A 23,891-nucleotide genomic window follows, 5' to 3' on the forward strand; every position below is an offset into this window, starting at 1 on the left:
ACTTTAAAAATAAATTAAATTAAACTTCTTTTTTCATATAGTTGCCAAGGCAACCTTTCCCAGTTTCATTTTGTTTAACTTGATGTTCTAAAATAATTACTCAAATAAAATGTAATAAAAAAAAAAACATTTTTATTATTGTTGCTATTGTTATTATTCATCACATTATTGATTTGTATATAATCACCTATTATTATTTATAATTTTATGGTAAATATAATTAAAAAGTTAAGTACTGTAAAAGATGGAAATTAATTTGAATTGTCAGGAAGAAGAATTTACATATATATTACACCAAAAATGATATAATATAACATACATATACATAAACTTTCTATATAAACTGTTATATAATAAAAACATAAGTGAGAAAATATGTAATTTGATTAGAACTGTCAAGAAGAATTTGCATAAATTAATAAATACACAGTATTTATTAGATATTATTATTAGCTAATAATATGCAATATATATGTTGCTGTCACAATTGCTACAGAGAGGAGCAAGGAACGTGGAGATGAGGGATAATCATAAACAACAGTATTTAGTAATCCAAATGCAGGGAAACACAGGGCAGGCTGAAGACACAGGTAGCACATCAAGACGTTTAACACCGCACAAGGGAACATAGGGCAGACAACACTTTAAATACAGGACTAAACTAGGTGATTAACGAGACACATCTGAACCACATGAGACAATCACACACGGGAGAAACTGGGTCACGAGGAGCATGTGGGGAGCAAAACACACAGACAGTCCATGGGCATGACAGTTGTATGTTATATTTTATATGTAAATAAAATATACAAAAAATCTATATTAAAAAAAAAACTATAACATACCTATATACACAAACATTTATAATCTAAATTTGTTATATAACAATTATATAACTAAAATAAATTATACTTGTATGATATATATAACAAAAAACTATTGAAATACATTGATATCTTAATTATATCATTTTTACTCATGCCTCATTCATTCACTAATTCTCAAAATGTTAACTCATAAAATTATATATATATATATATATATATATATATATATATATATATATATATATATATATATATTGTATTTGCAGCTTCTTCACACTTTCCAAATCATGAATAAAAAGAAAGACAACTCTTCTTTTTCCACAGTTTGTCTCTTTTTAATTGAGATTAGATGAGACCTTCAAGACCAGCCAGGAGATGTGTGTGACCGCAGGAACACCTTCTTTACGACATCAAGAGGTGAAAGAGGATAACAGGCTTGGTGAGAATCACAAACTGTGTTAACGTTAGAAGACAGTTGGTAAAACGCCAATAGAGCTTTCAGAGTTCGGATTTGTCATCTACATGAGGGTGGCCTACATTCATTCCAGCGGACCGAAGGCCTCCACATGCCTCTGGAGCTTTTTACCTGCTAATCTTCTCCAAGAACCTCAAGACTTCATTTTGTCAGAGTGCACAAAGCCAAATTTCATTCTATTACCCCCTCCAATCCAATTACCCTCTTTAACTCTCTCTCTCCTGCGCTCTCACACACTCTAACAAACACCATCACCTCCCAGATCCCTGCCAGAGGCCTTTAGCGGGGCTCCCAAGCACAGACCGCAGAACGTACCAGTGCCGCTTCAGCTATGCAGAGATTAAACAAACACATCTGGCCCAATTCTCCAGCCGGACGGAAAAGGTCCGGATTCCCACAGATATTGTGCTCATTTAAACCCACTGTTGCTCATCGGATATTGTTTTGGAACAATGCAAGAGAGTGCATTCCTTTGAAATGAAAAATATTCACGATGAGCTAAAAAAAGTGTTTGCAAACCAGGGTGGCTTGAGACAAAAGTCCATGAAGTCCAACATAAATTGCGGTCGATCTGAAGCTGGACTAAGACAACTGTAAATCAGATGTGGCGATCGTCTGTGAAGAGTTTTACTTTCCATCTTTTGTATGTAGGATTCGTTTCCAGAATGATAGAACATTCCTTTCAGTATCTTTCACACGAGCCCCAAACTCGTAAATCGCTCAGTTGTCAGGTTTCTCTGTACTTCCTCTAAACAGCAGGACATGCACATTCTCTCCAAAAATGCCTTGTCCCTTTACAAACAAATTCCAAATGTTTAAAAGCTACGTACAACTAGAAACAAAACCCTTACTCTTGGAAAAACTGCATAATTTAACTTTTATGTAGTAAACATGAGGTCTCAACCAAACAAAACCAAAGAACGCGAAACCTTTAATTTTTCTTAATTTTAAATTATCCATATACACTGCAGTCAAAAGTGTGATTTCTGAAGGATCATGTGACACTGAAGACATTTTTGCTATCAGCTGAATAATTTACATTTTTAAATATAATGTAAATCTTGTTTTAGAAGTTTAAAAATCACTGTTGAAGCTAACCTACACTGATTTGGAATCCAAACAAGATGTGATGACCTTAAATGGCCCACTAAAAGACTTCCTTTGGTGTCGCTTTGAATTCATTAATTCAATTCCCCAGAATCCTGTTTGGATTAGCAAAGGAAAATCTATTTAACTTAGTCCCACTAATGCAGAAAAGCCATTAGAAATGCAGTCCCAGGACATCAACCTCAACCCCAGAAACTTCTCGGAATGAGCGTGTGCCCTAGTCACTGACACACAGCATGTTCATTAGGAAACACTTCACAGAGCAAAGCTAAGCAACTGATCACATGGTCTACATACTGATCAACTCTTCAGAGTTGAAACTAAACCAGATGCCAAAAATACAAGAACCCTATAACTAATTACTGTATATACGTCATATATTTTAAAATTGACAGCTACTAACCACAAACTAAACAATTCAATACAACACAAACAAAAATCATACTAAGTTCAAATGCTCACCTCTGTCTTTTTACCATGTGATCTCCCCAGAGAGGAAGTGGCTCCAGCAAGTCTTTCTTGGCTGTGCCATTCCCTCGTGTCGGTTCTTCTGGCCATGTTGTTCCAGTTGAGGGACTGGTTCACCCCTACAGCACCGCTCTGCAACGACAGCACAAGAGATTTTAGCGTGGGACGGGACACACTTTGTCTGGAACGGATGACCTCTGGAGATGACTATGAGAAAAAAAAAGAGAAGCAGTTGGTAGCAGAGACACACAAACTCAAAAAAACATTTTCAAGAGTAAAAAAACGAAAAAAAAAAAATTATGACCTTGTCCAGAATAACATGCAACGGTAAATCTAGTCTCTTGTTAAAAACTAGGGCGTCGTGAGGGCTCTGAAACCACCATGTCATTCCGCTAACTATCACGAATGGACATAGTGATACAAACAGAACAACAGACTGCAAGCACAAGACATCGTTGTTTTGAGGAACCAAAAGGCACTTTTGTGTCTTGCTGTGAACCCTTGCTACAGGGTGGTTATGTCGCGAGTTTGCATGAGGTTTTTTTGAAATAGCATTGAAAGTTCCCCATGGCAAGCTCCCATGACAATGGAGCTCTGTGTCAGTGTCACCAGTCTGCTCTAGTCGCTGCCATGCAGCACATTCTGTCTAACCCCTGTCACAAACAGACGCCATGCATTGACACATCAAGCAACTTCATACTGAATTCTTATCAATTCTTATCTAGACACAGAAGTATGAATGTCGAAACAAACAAAAATTTTATTGTGTATGCTATTAATCATGATTAATCATTTGACAGCACTAATATATATATATATATATATATATATATATATATATATATATATATATATATATATATATATATATATATATATATATATATATATATATATATACACACACACACACACACACACACACACACACACACACACACACACACACACAACACAGCAGGGCTCGACATTAAGCTTTGACATGTGCTTCACATTCCCAGTCATTCACTTGTCCAAATAAAAAAGTTACTTGTCCAGGGGAAAAAAGGTTTTTTTTTTATTGTTTTTTTTGGCGCAAATGTGATTTATTCTGAAGCAATGTTCTCATCAGTGCTCTATCAGGTATTACTTTAATCAGCATATTTGAGATATTTGTCTTAAATTGATTGCCATTACACTTTTTAACTTTATGAAGGACAATATTTTCTTAACCTGATAAAATGTACGTCATCATTTACGTTAAATACTTAAATTTGATCAATACATTAAGTTAGAATAATAAGACAGTATATGGTTGTTACTATTCAAATGAAATCAGTATCAACATCTTTCCACTGCTGAGGAAACACAGAAGCTGCATCGAAAGTGCCATTTAGATGTATTTACTGAAGATAAGAGGTTCCATAAATTAATTTATTCAATAAATCAAGCAAGTGACTGTCTTTATGAATGGCTCACTGAATCATTGACTCGTTCAAAAATGCTGAATCATTCAGTAACGAAAGACTGCTGTTTGTTGCTCGAAGATGCACCACTGTTCTGCTGTGGTTTAGCTTAAAATTATTTTCATTAGCAAAATGGAGCAAAAACGTAATGTGTCTAAAATGTAAGTCAGTTAATATTCTTTGTTTATTGAACTAAAGTTGTATAAAATCAATATCACATTTGCAATCATGCTGAAATACTCATGGTCGTGTGATGCTACATATAGGCTATTAGGCCTATATAGAATATTTATCTTTTTTTCTACCACAGTATGTTTGTTCATGTTTGTTTCTTTGTGTGTGCTGTTGCGCTTATAGTTTTGATTTCTCTGCGAGTCAGACAGGCTTCACGAGCCTCAACTGACATGACCTTGATACTTTCAATACATTATCTGTTATTAGTCACCGTTTACACTGAAAGTAATAAAATCTGAATCATTCTCGCCAAATATTCACTCAAATATTACATTTACATAAATATAAAATGATAAATTACTATGTGCACATAATGAGATACAAAATATCTATATTCTGATTAGATATTAAAAAACTGAATGTAAAACTAGAAATACGCATGCTTTCTGGAGAATAGAATAGAATAGAATAGAATAGAATAGAATAGAATAGAATAGAATAGAATAGACAATTGATCAGATGTGATTTGGATAAAATCCAGAAGCTAAAAAGATTATGCACATTTCAAAAAAGCTAAGGCAACATATTTTCCATTAAATGATTACTAATCAACAAACTGCGTACTTTATATTTAATGAGAAAAAAAGCAAGAGTGACCTGCAGAGATGCTCTATCATTAGTAGTGTGTTTCCGGGCGGTGTTGGGTGTGTCGGAGGGGGAAGAGCCGGTGCTGAGAGCTTCCTCTATGTCCAGATGGAGCTGATCTAACCTCTTCATTAGCTGGGTCATAGAGTCAGACCAGGGAGACAGGACCTGAGGAGACTCCTGCATGCAGACAGAAGAGACATGCTGTAGGACATCACAGACAAACAAACACTGAGGGTAAAACTGATTAGACAGACTCATTACATTAGACTCGGCCATTCAGTCACGGGTCTGTTTTCTTTTGATGTACAGAGCCAAAAATAACCAACTTGATGAGCCAGCACTGATTTCAGAGCCGTGTCTTCTTATTTCTCAAAGCTTTCAAAGTCAAACTAAACTACACTCTGCAAAAAACACTGAATCACGCCAACACGTCCACAGAGGAAAATCTTACTGCTTAATGGAATGGACTTAATGGAATTTTCAGTTGTTTCATTTTAGTATCAACTTTGTCTCTGATGATTCTTCTAAAATTCCTTAGAAAAATAAATGAAACAAATAATAGAACTATTGGCATTTGGTGGGAGTACAGATCGTTCAGAACATTTCAGATAGATAGATAGATAGATACTGTAGATAGATAGATAGATAGATAGATAGATAGATAGATAGATAGATAGATAGATAGATAGATAGATAGATAGATAGATAGATAGATTTACGTGTTGTTCTCTGACATTATTTTTACATAATTAACATAATTATTTTTACATAATTTTACATTATTAGCAGTAAATAGCATTGAGAGTCAAATGTAACAGTGCCACACACTTTTGTGTTGAGCAAGCAACCCAGCTGGCATTGTAGTCCAAACATAGTCGTGTGGTATTCCTCTCCTTTCTCCTCAATAATACTTTCACTGCTCCCCAGACACCCCTGCCAAGAGTATAAATAGACTGTCCCGTCCAGCTCAGACAGGACAGAGGGTTCCTGGGCTATAAATTACCTTCACCTACCTCACTCACCAAGCCGTAAATCAACAGGGTTGCCCCTTTACTGACAGGAAGCGGAGGGGCCAGAGAGCAGGAAGAGGCCAAAGATGAACTGTGAGGAACATTTAACAGTAACGTCCCGGTGCGGGAGACACAGCAGGCAGAAATGCTCAAGTCCTTCTTGGGATCTGCAGCCCCAAGGCAAAGATTACGGCTCCCTCTCATCCTCACACAATGATTCTATTGACGGCTGTCATGCCAGAATGGGACACATTTGTCTCAGGCAGCAGAAATACATGTTTCGGATGAAAAGGGGTGGGGGGGGGGCACATACGAGGCATGTAAAGTCTCAAGGAATGTGGGCATGGTGAGACCCTTAACCAATTAGACTCAAGATGCTGACATTCCTTCAGAGAGCAAACAAAGAGGCACAACAGTTCTAGGGCAATCTGAAATCATACACTACCATTCAAAAGAATGTTTTTGAAAGAAGTCTCTTATGCTCACCAAGGCTGCATTTGAACAGTAAAAACAGTAATATTGTGAAATATTATTACAATTCTAAATAACAGTTGAATACATTTTAAAATGTAATTTATTTGTGTGAGCTGAATTTTCAGCATCAGTACTCCAGTCTTTAGTGTCACATGATCCTTCAGAGATCATTCTAACATGTTAATTAGGTGCTCAAGAAACATTTCTTGTTATCAATGTTGAAAACAGATGTGCTGCTTATTCTGTTTTAGGTTTGGGATGAGGTCCTGTGTTTGGGCTAGAAACACAAAGGTAGTGGTCCTGGATCCCAGGTATAGGGGTCTGAATCTGGCATGACTTTACGATGTCCAGTCTGACTGACCTTTGAGTTTCACGAGTCAAAGCTAGTGAAAAGGCTTTCTTGTTGTCTCTCTTAAGACACCAGCGCCACTCTGTCTTGCCATTCTGCAATGGACCATTAACCCTCTTAACTCTGACAAAAGACAATGCATTTGTTTATAATGCTCAAATCTGACCCCCCATGCAGAGTCTCGAGTGAAAACAATTAGTGTCTTCTCAGAAATAAAGGAGGATGTTGTTGTTGTTGTTTTTTAAGAAATTAATACTTGTAAGGACACATAATTTTTTTTAAAGTGATGAAAAGTGAAAAGATTTCTATTTATATAAATTTTCTATTTATCCAAGAATCTTAAAAAAAAATGGTTTTCACAAAATTATAAAGCAGCACAACTTTTTTCAAGATTGATAATAATAAAAAAAAAATCACCAAATCAGCATCTTAGAATCAATTCTGAAGGAACATGTGACACTGAAGATTGGAATAATGGCAGCTAAAAATTCAGCTTTGCATCACAGGAATAAATCACATTTTATATTACATTAAAATAGAAACAGTTATCTTAAATTGCAATATTATTTTATAATGTTATGGTATAAAATTAATAAAGGCAGCACTGTTGATAAATGCTGTTAAAGTACTGTACAATGTTAGTTCATGTGACCTAATACATTAAAGGGATAGTTCACCCAAAAATAAAAATGCTATCATTAATTACTCACCCTCAAGTCGTTCCAAACCCAAAAGACCATCTTTCATCTTCAGAACACAAATTCAGATATTTTTGAGGATATTTGAGAGCTTTCTGACCCTCCACAGACAGCAATGCAACTAACAAATTCAAGGTCCAGAAAGGTAGTAAGGACATCGTTAAAATAGTCCATGTGAAATCCATGTGGTTCAACCGTAATTTTACGAAGCTACAAGAATACTTTTTGTACGCAAAGAAAACAAAAATAATGACCTTATTCAACAATTTCTTCTCTTCTGTGTCAGTCTTCGACATGAGTTCACAAGAGGACCAAGCTTTCTGCAGGGTCAGAAAGCTTTTTGATTTCATGAAGATGAATGAATGTTTTACGGGTTTGAGACGACATGAGGGTGAGAAATTAATGATAGAATTTTCATTTTCAGGTGAACTATCCCTTTAATATCAAATAATAAATACTGTAAAGTGTTACCAATTTCACCTATTTAATATTATTCCTAAAAACAACAAAATATCAAGTATAGATTGCCACAGACATGTGGATTTTTCATAAAAACATAGTGTCTCGGTCCAGTGGCAGCCCTTGGAATCTGTTCCCTGCACAGAATGTGTGGTATTCAATAACCCGGCATCGGTTACAACACCCCTTTCCGCCCTGTCAGTCGTGAGAAAATACACTTGTCATGGCAACTAGGCCGGTATGAGTCAGTCCCACCAGATCAGCTCATCATTGTTATCTTCCACGGTGGACAGAATGGCCGAGGACCATAACTGCACCGCCGCAAATTGGCCACATTGTAAATCTCAGCACTGGCCCATTGACATGGAAATGAGGAGTCAAGTGCCTGGCTTTGGCATTGCTCTGGGCTTCCTGCCATGGCCATGCCACCCACTGAGTGTGCCAGCCACCTCCACCGAGAGAATGTCCACCAGCCATAATCCGTTTGCTGAACTGCTTCAAATCCAGGTCAGATAAGACTCTAAAGAGGAAGAAAATCTTCCTACTTTTTGTTACTGTCAAACTGAATGTCTTTCCTCATACGTATATGGACAGATGACTAGAGATGCAGAGTTTTTCACAATTCCAAGACATATGCACACATAAAATAGACATAAACAAGTAGAAATAACTGTACTGGTGCTATTGGCCACAATATGGGTAAAGGTTTGTATAGAGCGCCACCAAATGGTGAAGATGCAAAATGCATTTAAAAAAAATCTTATCAAAATTGTGGACTATGCTAAATATCTAATATTTAATTTCCATATGAATTGCTCTATGGAATCTCATTTATAAATTTAGAATAAATAAATAAATAAATAAATAAATAAAACAAACATTAAAAAAAAAAAAAAAAAATTCTGTCCTTATCCACAGACAGCTCATTGTGGTATTTCTTAAGAAGGTGCAAATGAAGCAAGGTCAGCGTTCATGTGAGGGGTACCACATTCTTTCACAGTTTCATCTTAAATCATGCATGAACAGAGAACGATTAACAGAAGGGGAGAGTCGAGCACGTGCAGAACAGAGGGGTGCTGGGGCTTAACAAACCATCTCAGCTCACCTGCCCTAGAAAAATCTTTTTAACCTCTACACGTTCTGTCAACTACTGTAACTACACCACTGACACTGAGCAGTGACTGTAAGTCACCACAACCCTAGATGTCTTTCTTGGTTTGACAGTCTCTTCCAGTACAAAAAGTTAAGATTTTAAAAGGTTTTTTTTTTTTTTTTTCAATTACAATAAATCATATTTATTACAAATATTTTCTTTGGGTAAAAGTATCTGCAATTTAAAAAATCTAAATGCAAATATTATTTAATAATATAATATTTCATTATTTTTAATCATTTAAAAACAAAAGCAAATCTACCATAATAATACTTTTTAGTATAGAGAAAGAGAAAGAGATAATTTTCAGAATAATACTATATACAGTTAGACAGATTTAATAAACGTTTCATAACATTTTTGCAATTAAAATATTTAAATTGCAAAATTTAAACAGCGTTATCGCAAATGTAATATTATCTATATGTAGCTGTGAAACCCAGATTAGCATAACTTTATGAACATTAAAAAAAACACTGACTTTGAATTGTCTATGAAAATATATATAATAAATAGAATGTATAGAATCTATTACCATCTAATCTATTAAAAAATAAAAAATAAAAATTTGATGGTGGCAAAGGAATGGCTACTTATTCTAACAACAAACAATAGCTAAAGATATCAAAATGAATAGAAATTCTGAAAAACACTGACTCATTGTGCTTATGTAGTGATAAGAACAGAATAAGAGGGTGTGATCAACTTTACTCTTGTCCTGGTTATCTCTGGTATGAATGGTATGGGAATTTTTTACAGGGATTCTTAACCAAGCATGGTAGGGAATAAGCTATTGTGTTTTCATATGTGTCCACGTGACACCTCTTTAAAGGCCAATAAACTTGGGATGGGAAGGTCACAGCTTGCCAACAGTCAGGTCAGACATGAGGTTAGTAGAAAGATGCAAATCATCCATGACTGGCTCCAACTAAATGGTATTGTAAGTAATGGAAGGCTAAGTTTACCCTTGAACAGACGTGTGCTCTGACAGGCGACAGGAAGGACATCAGACTCAGCATTCCATGAAAACAGAGGCTACGACAGATGCTCAGGAAACCTTCACTTGTATTTTAAAATGTGACTTTTTATTTTCCTAAAGAATATGAGTGCCTTCTCAATTTAGTATGCAAAAAAAAAAAAAAAAAAATTTATATATATATATATATATTAAAAGAAATTAAAAAGTAAAAAAGTACAAGTTTGGACCAATGATTTTCCATGACTTTTCCATGCAGTTATTTGGGATGACAGGAAAAAAATATATATACTTTTTATTATTATTATTATTATTATTCAGACCAATTCCAGAGCAATTCCATGCCTTTCTGACAGATTTATGAACCTGCTTGACTGACTCATTGAAATAAATGCACTTGAAAGTTTTGCTCAAAAGTCAGATTTAATCTAAACAAGCACAAAATAAAGCCAAGAAAATATTAAGGATCAAGCAAAACTAGAAAAATCAATATTCACTACAGAAATAGCTGTTACTTTTCCATTTATTACCTGCCATGACTTTTACAGACCTGGCAAACGAAAACTACCCAATATTTCCATGTTTTCAATGACCGTGAGAAACGTGAATAGCACTTAAAGCTGAAATGAGCAACAAAAGAGTTTAAATGTACTAATGCACGACATTTGGCTTGCATTCATTTCAGAATTTTAACACTTAGTGTTTATAGGTCAAGCCTGAACCTGTGGAATATTAATACAGTACTGAACTGAAGACCATACAGACATTGAAAACTAAACAAGATATCCTGCTTAAAGACATAGCTAAGCTTTAACAAATCTCAAAAGGCCTATTAAACATCTAACCAACCATTGGACCCTCACCTCTGTACTGCTGCTCTCCTCCTCCGCCTCATAGCTGCTGCTTCTGGTGGGTGGCAGCTTGGTGCTGGAACTTCCTTCTCCATCTGCTTGTCCACAGGAACCTTTCCTCCTTTGTTTCTCCAGTCCACCGGCATTTTGTCTGGAGCTTTGGAGATATTCTTTGCACTTGGGAAACACATCTTCGTCATCATCTTCAGAAGAGGTCTCACAAGGATCTGAACTCTCAGTGGCACAGGTGTTCGAGATTAGACCCAAAAAGCTGTCGTAATCTGCAAAGGTAATGGAGCTGGGCTTGTGTTTGATGATTCGGGGTAGATCGGCTCCCTTGGTGATTGGTAAAGGAGCCGAGTAAGGGTGCTCAAGGTGGGACAGTCCCACTGGAGAGGATGCGAAGGAGTGAGCTGGTTCTGATATGGGTCTGACTGTCAAATTAGAGAAATGATAAGTAGTAGATGAGGTGTTTGAGGAGCCTACATTAATGCTGTTGGTCACTGGACTATCTGAGGGAGTCAATAAATAGCTAAACCTGGTCTCAGCATCCATCTGGAGGTCAGGTTCACAACAAATGCCATTTAGTTCAAGTTTTGAGGTTGATATTTGGACTGGAGCGGAAGTGATTTGATGTTCAATGTATTTCATTGTCTTTTGTTTTGTGAGATGATTCGAGATTTGAAGACAAGGTCCATCTTTGCTGACGAGCTCTGGTACAATTTGATTGATCTTCTCTAATGAACTTTTATTCTTCAGCTTAAGTTGTGGTCGGTCTTTTAAAGGCTCGTTTATAATAGAAGATAGTGAATCAGAAGTATCTTTTAAGGTCAGGTTTCTATCCATGGTTGAATTTGCCATTGAAATCTCTACTGATAAAGTCATTTTGGGGGCGTCTTGCAAAGCTGATGACCTCTGTCCATCTAAAGTCATCACGGGTTGATCTTCCATGTTTCAATCTTAAGCTTGAAACTAGCCATAAGGAATATTCAGAAGAGTTTTTGTATGACGCCAGAAACTGCCATGTTCATCACGTTCCACCATTTGGACTGAACTGGGTCCTCTGTGCTAATTATCACTTTGTGCCAACCATCCTGAAAAGAAAGAACAGAAATTATGAGTTTGCTTTAAATGTGTGCATGATTTTTTTCTAGCTAGGTACGTTTACTTGATTAGCATACTTAAGTGTGATTATGCCATTTCACAGACTTTCTTTATCCAAAGGAATTGTGTTTCAATAACTTTTCTGATGGTGTAGTTCACAGTCCTACTTGTTAAAACATCTTAAACCTATCAGCCTAAGGTCAACTTGGTGAACACCTTTTAGCCATCTTAAACCAGAAATGCACCTTAGGGGCCATTTACACTGCAACGTTTTCAGCCAAAAAAGACAAACTTTTTATGTGTTTTGCCTGTTTGTTTACACGACTACAGCGTTTTGGTGACTGAAAATGCCACCATTATCGTTTCCATGTAAACAACCAAAACGGGAATCTTTGAAAAGGGTAACGTCATGCACATGCGTAGTACTTGATAGGAATGTAAACATGCGCATTACGTGTTGATTTTAAAGGCAAGTGCAAACAAACATACACAACAATGGCGGAGTACATGGTACTGTTGTTGCTGCTCAAGAGTTTGTTAACGCTTCTTCAGCAAAGTGTGGATTTACGTCACCAATATTATAACCAACAGCGGAGACGCATCTTATACATCATATAATCGTCACGTCCCTACAGGTACTGTTTACTAACTAGGTGACAGCACCAACTACCATCCTGGCATTTGTAATACAGCGTTTTTGACTGTTTTTGCGGATGTGTGTAAACGTGAATTGTTTTGAAAACGTAGTCGTGTATACGTGAAACTTTTTAAAAATGCAAGGGAAAAACTTTTCCGTTTTTGACTACATCGTTGTTGTGTAAACGTAGCCTCAGATGGGTTTTTTTTCTTTTCAACAAGGAAATTGATGAAAATACATCTCAGCATTGCTTCTGGTAGAAAAGCAGAAGTATTATTTTTAACAAAGATAAAAAAGAAAGCACAGCTGATTCAAATGTCTGAATTACTTTTTATATTCTCTTAGTGGTTATCAAAAGTATGCCAAATTTGTACAGCGTTTACCCCGGAATTTTGCTTTAAATGAAATAAGGATGCATTGGAGCATCGCTTTGAATGGGATTTTATGGAAAAGCACACATATATTCACAAGGAGCTGGAAACATGAGTAAAATGAGAGAGTAACTAGGAAGCCCACAGAGGAAGAGTCTAAAAAAAACAAAGAATCTCACAGATGGAGAAAGACTGAATCCCAAAGAGATACTCTGGGAAGAGTAGAGAGTCTCACAGAGGCAGAGAAGGGGATAACAGAATCCCAGAGAAGCAAAGAAGGAATAACAAGGAATCTTGCACAAGTAGAGGAGGGAATAACAGGGGATCTGAGGGGTTGAACATCTGGCTCGGGCTTAGAGCATTCAAGTCTGGATTTGTTGAAGGCACGACGGTGGTGACATCAGTGCTATGAGGAATCCAGCTCTTCGCTCTCCAGTGGCTGATTTACAATGTACCCGGCCATTCATCAGACGACCTAACTGTCCCAGACCAGGCTGTGGTTAGCAACCCTGCTAACCCCCACATTAACCCCCAACCACGCTCCACAAAAACACACATTAAACCACAGGAAGAGTCTGATAGGTGGAGAAAGAAAGAACATTCCTTTCTGACACTTTATACTGTAGCTGAAGAACATCATATAGAGAGATGAACTGTGAAAGACAAAGATTATTCCTGGCAGGATGTTTCAATCAAGGGACTGATAGCGTGAAATCGTGCTATACTGAGATGTGATTGGTTGGGGTTTTGTAAGATTTATTAGTTTAGCATGCAAATTGGATCTGACAGTGAATGCTGGGGTGAGGAAAGAAATGGGTAAATTACAAATAACATGGACATTAAGTTTTTGTTTTTATAAAAATAAGTTGTTTGGCTTAAATTCCCTAGTGAAAAATAAATATATTAAAATGCATTTGAAATATATTTATTTCATGCTAAGTCTATGACAAATGCATTTATATATTTATGTACTTAATAAAAATACCCTGCAATTGTACTTTTAGTATACTAAACTGGTATACTATGATTGAAACAACTAATTTTGTGCTTAGTGCACATTAAATGTGTTGAAGTAGTGCTGAAGTCCAACTATATAAGAAATACTGAAGTATTTAATTGTGCTAAATTGGAACTATTGCAAGTATACGTCAGGTAGACTTTAAATAACTTGCATTTAAAGACAGATACTATTCAAAAATCACACAATCCTCAATAATAGTAACATTAAAACACATTTTAGGCTTACTATTAAGAAATGTGCATAGTGCACAAGTATTACTCCAAAAAAAGTTTAATTATAATTCTTATATCATAAGTCTTGAGCAACATGTTAGTAAATACAGCGTGTAAAATAAGTATTGAACAAGTCACCATTTTTCTCAGTGAATATATTTCTAAAGGTGCTGTTGACTTGAAATTTTCACCAGATGTCGGTAACAACCCAAGTAATCCATCCATACAGAAACAAAACAAATAAGTTCAGAAATTAAGTTATGTGTAATAAATTGAAATGACTCAGGGAAAAAGCACCTTTAGAAATATATTTACTGGGAAACATGATGACGTGTTTAATACTTATTTTACCTGCTGTATGTTAATAGATTTGAACTGTACTTAGTATGAAATAAATGTATATTAAATATATTACTTTTTTTACTAAGGTTAAGTTGAATGAATAATGTCAAGTGCATATTTTAGATGCTAATCACCATTTCAATCATCTTTTCAGCACTTAAATAGTCAATGTGAAAAAAAATAGTTTTAAAGTGTGCAAAATGTACAGATGTATAATAATTAAGTGTGCAGTCTTGAAAAGCGACTGATATTTTGTTTTAAAATCTATATTTACACTTGTAACCAAAAACACCCAACTAGTCAAATATTTAAGTAACATTCTATTGTTGATTGAGAATTGCCTGACAACTTTTATAAATATAATAGCGTAAAATATATATATTTATAGTCTAACAGTAATCAATTTATTATCGTCAAAAAGTAAATAATAATAAGAAAAACAATAAAAAAAAAAAAAAACATGAAATGTACTATATAAATAACAAAAATATAATTAAATAAATATTTTTTTCTTTTTAAATAATAATTAGATTACTTTGAGACTACAAAATAAATGTTTTTATGCTATTGTATTTCTAAATGTTGTTTCGAGTCATAATACCTATTATGTATTATATTTAATATAAATATAATTTAAGTATTTTATATAAATATTACATATTTAGCACTATTAATCATAGATCATATTAATCACAGAAATATCAATATTGATCTTCCAGTGGTCAACTCAGAAACAGAAAAAAAAAAATGCTTATCTTCACAAAGAGTTTCTTTTCATGCACCTTCCAGTATGGAACGTTTGCCAGTGGTCATCAACAGATGGAAATACTGAATATTCCCATGCACTCCCAAGCACGCATAGAAAATCAGAGCTGTATCTGTGGTGTTAAATGTGAGAAGGGGGCCAGCTGGCAGCCCTGACTGTGGCCTTCACTCATTTAACACGTCGCCTTGTGCTACGCTCTCATTCGATCTCTCTCACACACACATACTCAAAAAAACATGGTCAAATTTCAGCAAGAGAAAGGAAAACATGCACCTGCCCTCAACAAAACCTCAGGGCTTTAACCTTTAAAAACTGATAAGAACAGTGACCAAACACCACACAAGGTCAGTGACTCACAGCCACCTACAGCTCTTGACTTCCCATGTGCCTGCAACACATGCAAACATGCTCATATGAAAACCACAAACAGTATATAACACAGGTTATGCAATATATGACACTATACCAATATGTCAGATATTACAATGCACAATAAACCTGTATAATGTAATAAATTGGACATGCTTTAAATAGAATCTTGCTGATTATTTTATTATTATGCATAATGCATTTTTAACGGAACTCACACAGAGAGATTACATGCAATACTTATCGTTTAAAAATAAATATGTCAAAACATAAGACTGTTTAAAATGATCTAGTAAGAAGACAAAACTAAAAAGTGATTAAAATGGTGACAATTCTGGTGATCAGTAACTAATTTAACAATCTTAAGTATCCTTTTAAATTTTATAATCTGTCAATCAGCGTGACAGGATTCATATTTGGATGTTGCAAAATTGGAAGTTACAACATTTGTTTTGTAATTTGCCCAAAAGGAGAAAACTTTGTCTTTCATGAGAAACAGTGTTGCAAGTGTAACCCTGATTAGATCTAGTCCTCTCACCTCCTTTCCTTTAGCCTGTTTTTCTCTAAAGCCACAGTAAAAGGAGGCCTCCTCATTCCCAGCTGTATAAAAGACTTGATCCAAACAGCCAAAGAGGATTCTGCACTGTGAATGTCACTCAAGCGTTCTACAAGTTTCTCGTTGAGCGCAAAGTGTTGCAATACATGAAAAGGGGCAAGCAGTGTTTTCTTTTCACTTTACACACTGTGAGTGACTGTTAACGCTGCCATTCCCATTCATTTTACAGAGATCTTTATTAATTAATTACACAGTGTACATTTCACCACAACTGTAATGGTTCTGTAGAAACATACACAGAGTTACTGACACGTATAAAGTTGAAATAAAGCATCAAGTGTGCATTATTTATTTATTTTAATGTTAGATATTTTCAAGGTTGCATAAGGAAAATGTATATTAGGACCTGGTCACCATTTCTCTTTTAGTATTTTTATTCACTTTTTGATATTCATCTACCTTCACTGGTTTATTTTAAATGGCCCAGCAATACACCAAATGCGTAAAAATGTGAGATATAACAATGCAATTACAAGAAATAAAGTTTCAATTATGACAAATAAAGATGCAGTCACAATTGGAAAATATATCTATCAAATGGCTAGATATAAATTCACACGAAGATCTATGTTATGGGAAATGAAGAAACAATTACTTGTTTTATTAACAGGCTTCTGTTATGTAGTCTCTTCATTAAAAAGGTGAAGTTGCATGCATAAATAATCATAAAAGAGCTAACAAAATGCTATTTAAAATAGTTTTAGATACAGTAAATGCAGAATGTCATGCCACAGAACATATGAACTACCCATCTAAAGATGTTTCAAGTATATGTAACATTTTCCAGCGAGTCCTGACATTTCACTTTCACATTTAGAAGCACATTAAACTTTAAATGTATTCATTTGGCAGACACTTTCATCCAAAGTGACTTCAAGCTATCAGTATTCTCTGTCATGAACTTTATCCATCATCCACCTGCACTCAAGGGTCTCCAGCAGGTCAGCATTGAAGACAGACTTCTGCATATTAAAACAATGAAGGCCATCTCACCTTAGAGTAGTTCAAAACATTCTAAGAAGTCCAACGGCCCTCACGGTCATGATGAGGAGAGTGCAAAGTGTCTAAGGTCCCATTAAAACCAAGAAACGTGCATGTGGACGCGCTCAGCCTTCGTGAGCCTCTCCTTTGCCTCTTCTCCTTGGAAATTCAAGGCAACTCCTCCGCAGAGGGATAGGTGCTGTCATCACAAATTCCCCAAAATCCCCACAGGCAACGGGAAGCCTCAGCATGCAGTGACTAAGTCATTCAGAGTAAGAGTGGAAGGGGAGAAAGAATGTATAGTTGTTAGAATGATGGTTTGGAAGGAGGAGTTACGGCTAAGGGGAAAGGGTGAGAGAGAGAGGAAGTGAGAGAGAGATACTGTTGTGTAAACAAGGGCTGAATACAGCATATTTGGATGTAAATGGCCTGGACTGGCTTTAATTGTGAAGGAGAACAGATCCATGTCTCATTGTATGGCTCTGACCCCCAGTTCAACGGGCTGGATGCATTCCAGGTTACGCCACCGTTAAACCCACAAAAAGCCATATGGATACTTTCAACACAAAAGGAATGGACAGAGCAGGAAAGACAAGAAGATATTTTACTTTACCATGGCTTTTTCCTTTGGGAGAGCTATCCCAGGAAGTTCTGTGGTTGTGTCCAAATCCTAGGGCATAAGTCAGTTGCTTATCAGACAGTGTTTTTGTATGAAGGCAAGACTGGTTTCCAGGGAATGACAGCATCACATCTAATGATCTGGAACAAAATTCAAGAGCACTTTGAGATAACCAAGCAAATACTGAATGGCCACAATGCTTATTTCTTGGTAAAAAGGGAATCCTACAATGGGGGGGGGGGGGGCTTCTAAAATTGTCATTTATTTTAAAAAATCTAAAAAAATAAATAAATAAAAGAATATAAAAAAAGAAAACACAAAACATAAAAGTATGTTTTTTAACTTACTTCAAAAAGTTTAAATATTGTAATATGGATATATAAATATAATTAAACATTTAAGGTTAAAAACAGATCAACTGATAGTTTAAAAATCTAAAATCTATTTTAAAAACAATTTATAATTTTTTCACAATTCCAAAACTTATATTCATAAAAAAGAAATCTTTTAAAAAGTCTTTTAAAAATGTATTTTTAAAATATATACAAAATTAAGTAAATAATCTATGAAAATACTTATAAAACAAACAAACAAAACACACATTTAACAAAAAGATTACGTATAAAACTCTGGATTCAGACGTGCTCTGATCCTCCATAGACTGCATTATCCAGGCGACGCACCTTCCTCCTGATGTTTACATTTATCTGATAAGGTACCTCATATAAATACTCCACTGCTGATGTTCTCTTGTCCTTAATTATCTGTGCATTTCCATCTGTGGTTGAGAAACATCAATCAGCTTGTTTGTTCACCACTGTCCTCGCTCACCCTAAAGGAAGCAACGGTCACAAATCAACACAGACTCCTGCTAACCCCATCTAGAGATAGAGAGAGGAAAGAGGAGGGAGAAAGAGAAGGATCACCTTCATTCACAAAACACTCTTCCATTCTGCCTGCAGTCACTATCAACAATGCTTTCACATTACTCAAAGAAGGTACTCATTTTACACTAGTCCATAAATAAAAGCCTCATTAGCAATTTAATGTTTCTGTGTGTTTACATAGACCAAACTAAAAAAAAAAAAAATCACATATAAAGTAACACTTTCTGAAGGAAAAAAATGTGAATGTGTTCACCTATATACAAAAATTGTAACCACTATGATTACAGTGTTTTAAAGAGTTTTTCACCATCTGTTACCATGCTTTACAGACACTAAGGTATTAGGTGGATGCATCCCAGCCCTACAAGTAAAAATAGATAACTTTTTATGCTATTCTGATATGGTTTTAGCTATGGATAGAAACGGCACAATTTAACATAGCATATATGTTTCCTGACAAAACCCGCACAATTGCTACTCAAAACTAGCCCAAAGCAATCGCATTTTGAGGGGCATCCCCAGTAAAAATCATGTTCTGGTGGGGTAAAATACACATGTTTTGATGGGGTTTCCCTGGTAAAATTAGCATTTTAGGGGCTAAATATCATGTTATTGGGGTCGTTTAAACCTGCGGACACAAAAAAACAACCTCGGCAACAATGTTAAAATAGCCCAATTTCCACAGGAAAACCGTGCACTTGAAAAGCACTGAGCTAAGAGCAGAAATAATCCACAATATCACTCTTTAACCAAAGCATAATTTGATTCTAAAAGCAAAATGTCCACTATTTTACTGCATATTTCCAACAAATGGAAGTGTTTTCTTTTTAAAATCCCCATTTGGTATTATTAGGCATGGTAATAACCCTCATAATTCATTACCTACTAAATAAATGAAATAAAGAAACACTGAACGGCGGCCAAAGCCGGCTCAGCATTGCCATGGGTGCTGCCAGAATTTACTTTGAGACGCCATAATCTTCAAAGCCGCTCGAGCAAGAAAAAAAGCAAGACCTTCTCAAAAAGAGAGGGCTTATGTCACCACCAGTCTGTACTACATGGGGATCATCACAAGGGCAGCAGATGAAAAGCAGCAGCAGGCTGAGCGATTGGCAGGACTGTGTGAATGGATGTCTTTATTTGCAGCGGTGGAGCCCTGGAGGTGAGGTGGCTCTTCTTTGTGCTGTGGGGGTCCGGCTTAAACACAGCTGGATCTTCATGTAGCTCAGCCAAAGAGGCTCTCTTCTGATCTCTTTCCTCCAGCGCTGAAAAGCAGCCCTGTTTCTTGGATTCTCTGTGTTAGACTTGTGGCTGGGAAGACAAGGAGCTCTCTCTGTAGAACTGCTATAACGCACATCCACTGAATGCCACATAGAGTTGTGCTTCTGTAGTGCTCCTCTCACTGAGAAGATCAATTATCAAATGACCTGTTCACCATTCTGTATGCCCATGTCCAGTTATGTCACTTATTTCTGACACAGATTTTAAATCAGATCAGAGAGTGTCACGATCTGTTGCTACTACTGTGTCTAAGACGAGGAGCGAAGGAGCGAGGAGACAACGGACAACATAGGAAACAGGATTTATAAACACACATACTACAGGAACCAAAGGACGTTTAAGAAAGCATGCAGGACTCGGGAGACACAGGGCTTAAAGGGATTCTCCATCCAAAAATGAAAATTTTGTCATTAATCACTTACCCCCATGTCGTTCCAAACCCGTAAAAGCTTTGTTCGTCTACGGAACACAATTTAAAATATTTTGGATGAAAACCGGTAGACTTGAGACTGTCCCATAGACTGCCAAGTAAGTTACACTGTCAAGGTCCAGGAAAGTATGAAAAACATCGTCAGAATAGTCCATCTGCCATCAGTGATTCAACCGTAACGTTATGAAGCATCGAGAATACTTTTTGTACACGAAGAAAACAAAAATAACAACTTTATTCAACAATTCCTCTCCTCTGTGTCACTACAAATCAGCGTAGCACCATTTTGGCAAACCTGAGCAGTACGCAGGCAGCGTACGCTCTTCTGTGTCAGCCGTGCTACAAGGATACATTTTTTATGTGTATTTACGCTTTTGTTTGAAAGACTGGAGCCCACACTGGAGTGAGCTCTGGTGCTAGGATGAGGGCAGAGAACAGTCTCTTTTCTCCTCATCCTCCTCCTCTGGTTAGAGGTGAACGGCGTGGCAGTAGGGCTTGACTGAGGAGCGGGCTGGTTCTGGCTCTCAGACGCTCTCCAGACACCGGAGGATCCCTTCCCTTCAGCTTAGTCCCGTGGTGTCTGGGAGGTCCATGGGGCGATGGTAGTTGGCCCTGTGCCAGAACAGAGAGCTGATGGTGGAGTCATCTGATGCCATCATCGCGACGAGCGTGCAGAACTCCCTGGCATACCCTACAGGCTAGGGAAATGAATTGAGCGGCGAAACAAAAAGTAGGGGTGCCGCTTAGTGTTTATGGTGCTGTCTTCTGTCACGATCTGCTGCTACTACTGTGTCAGAGACTAGGCGCCAAGGAGCGAGGAGACATCGGAGAACATAGGAAACAGGATTTATTAACACACACGTAGTACGGGTTCCAAAGGACGTTTAAGACAGCACGCAGGACTCGGGAACACAGAACTTAAATACACATGGAAACTAATAAGGGATCACCTGGAAACGATGATCATAAATAAGACAGGAACAGGAAGGACCATATATGGGCAAAGAGGAACACAGGGGAAAACCAGGACATGGAGCACGTGGGGGAGGAGAACACAAACAGACAGTCTAATGGGTGTTATATTGAGATAATAACATCATATTTATGCTTTCAAAAATTAATTTGTCAAACCATAAGACCAAATGACTAAAATAAATAAGGATTAGTTGGCGTCATTTTGATCAATTCTTTAGGAACAGTTCACTAAAAATTAAAATTGGCTAAAAATTTACTCATCCTTGGGCCATGTAAGATGTAGATGAGTTAATTCTTCTTCAGAACAGATCTGCAGAAATTTAGTAGTACTTTACTTGCTCACCAATGGATCATCTGCAGTGAATGGGTGCCGTCAGAATGAGAGTCCAAACAGCTGATAAAAACATCACAATAATCCACGAGTAATCCACATGACTCAAGTCCATCAATTAATGTCTTATGAAGTGAAAAGCTTCATGTCTGTAATAAACAGCTTCATCATTAAGACGTTTTTAAATTAAAACCATTTTTTTTTCAGCTGAAAGGAGTCCTCTATACATAACATTGCTTTCTCCAGTAATAAAGTAGTTTCATCTGAATCAGGAGAGAAATAAGCACAGATCAAGCAGCGTTTACAAGTGAAAACAGTCAAAAATATTTCTAAACAAATATGGTGTGGATTTTGATGTGAGAGGACAACAGGGGATGGATTATTCCACTGGATGAAGCATTATTATGATTTATGAACTCTATTTTTTTGTTAAGAAGAAATGGTTTAAATTTAAAACACCTTGATGAATTTGCTTTTTACTTCACAAGTTGTGTGGATTACTTGTGGATTATTGTGTTGTTTTTATCAGCTGTTTGGACTCTTATTCTGATGGCACCCATTCACTGCATTGATGAGCAAGGGATTTAATGCTTTGATGAAGTAACAAACTCATCTTCATCTTGGATGGCCTCGGTGAGTACATTTTCACCAAATGTAAATTTGTGGGTGCATTATTCCTGTACAAAGAACTGGCTCTTAAGAATTATTTACTGTCAGGAAATGCATTAGCTGCATTACCTGATGCAACCTGCACATAAAATCTCCAAAATGTTCATTAAAAACATGTGTCTATGCTTGAGGAAGAGCCATTTTTAATTCAGTAAAATGAGATGTGCATAAACTACTATATAAACACATTTACTGAATTGCATCATTTCTTTAGTGAATCGGATATTAGAATACTTGCCATAACAAGCAACACAATTCATTCTTACTGAGTTCCAGAGTGTTCTGTCTGCAGAAAAATGCAGACGTTGAAGAATTGTTAACAGAGCCATACGTCAAAAAAAACCAACAACAACAACATTTGGTTCTAGTATTTTTATTTTAAATGAAGCCCTAGAAGAGCATTATTCCTGCTGTCTTATCTACTGTGTGGCTGTCAGCCATTTAGACACATTTACCATGATCCATATACCAACCCCCACAATCTGCCATAAAATATGGAAACACCTCAAGCAGGATGCATCTTGTTAAATCTAAAAATATTTACATACCCGGATCAGGCCTGTTCCTTTTCACAAAGTACTGTATACATCTCAGGCATCTTATTATAGTGATATCTATGCATGAGTATAAACAAGATAGAGGGTTAATTTGAAACACAAATGCCCATAAAAAAGTTACATTGCATTTTAATATGTATAAAAAAAATCCAAATTTATATGTCAGAGTGCTAATAATAATAATAAAGTTCAATCACAACGAGCCAGAGCAGGAAACTTTAACTCAAAAAGTCACAGCATTTGCTAAGCAGCATTCCACAGATTAATGTGGAAACGGTGCTATTGTGTTATTATTTACTCTTTTCTAAGCGAAGATTATGAAGCTAACAGGGTTAACAGAGAGACAGAGCCAGGTATGTCTGAATATAGTGGGCAACACTGGAGTGTTGGTGCATTTATGGTATGAAGTCACAGGTGAAGAAAGGAACAATCTGGCAATACTCCAACAGTGGGCTTTTACAATACTCCAACATCAGTCATTGAGAAAACAGATGAGAGATTGGAAAATAATAGTAAATGTTTTGCACAATATTTTCATGCTCAGATGGCATATAACCTCCAGTGCTTCCAGCCAGCCTCATCCCACACTAAACCTTGAAATCCAGACAC

The 23,891-nt window shown here is 36.3% G+C and overlaps 1 protein-coding gene across 2 annotated transcripts in view; it reads right to left on the reverse strand.

The window, feature by feature from the left end:
* LOC109108299 (stAR-related lipid transfer protein 13-like) overlaps window positions 1-18,998 on the reverse strand; it is an 81,910-nt gene extending 62,912 nt beyond the window's left edge. The window contains exons 1-6 of one of the 2 annotated variants that reach the window (XM_042739798.1): window positions 18,872-18,998; window positions 18,147-18,292; window positions 17,546-17,791; window positions 11,127-12,208; window positions 5,154-5,321; window positions 2,872-3,009 (exon numbers count right to left, since the gene is read on the reverse strand). In XM_042739798.1, coding sequence (XP_042595732.1) covers window positions 2,872-3,009; window positions 5,154-5,321; window positions 11,127-12,065 — 1,245 coding nt within the window. In that variant the 5' untranslated portion in view covers window positions 12,066-12,208; window positions 17,546-17,791; window positions 18,147-18,292; window positions 18,872-18,998. Of the gene's footprint in view, window positions 1-2,871; window positions 3,010-3,181; window positions 3,518-5,153; window positions 5,322-11,126; window positions 12,209-17,545; window positions 17,792-18,146; window positions 18,293-18,871 lie in introns of those variants that run through there. The other variant, XM_042739799.1, reaches the window with a different exon arrangement.
* Between the last annotated feature and the right edge of the window lie 4,893 nt (window positions 18,999-23,891).

This window comes from Cyprinus carpio, chromosome B15 (assembly GCF_018340385.1).
Source record: "Cyprinus carpio isolate SPL01 chromosome B15, ASM1834038v1, whole genome shotgun sequence".
NCBI lineage: Eukaryota > Metazoa > Chordata > Actinopteri > Cypriniformes > Cyprinidae > Cyprinus > Cyprinus carpio.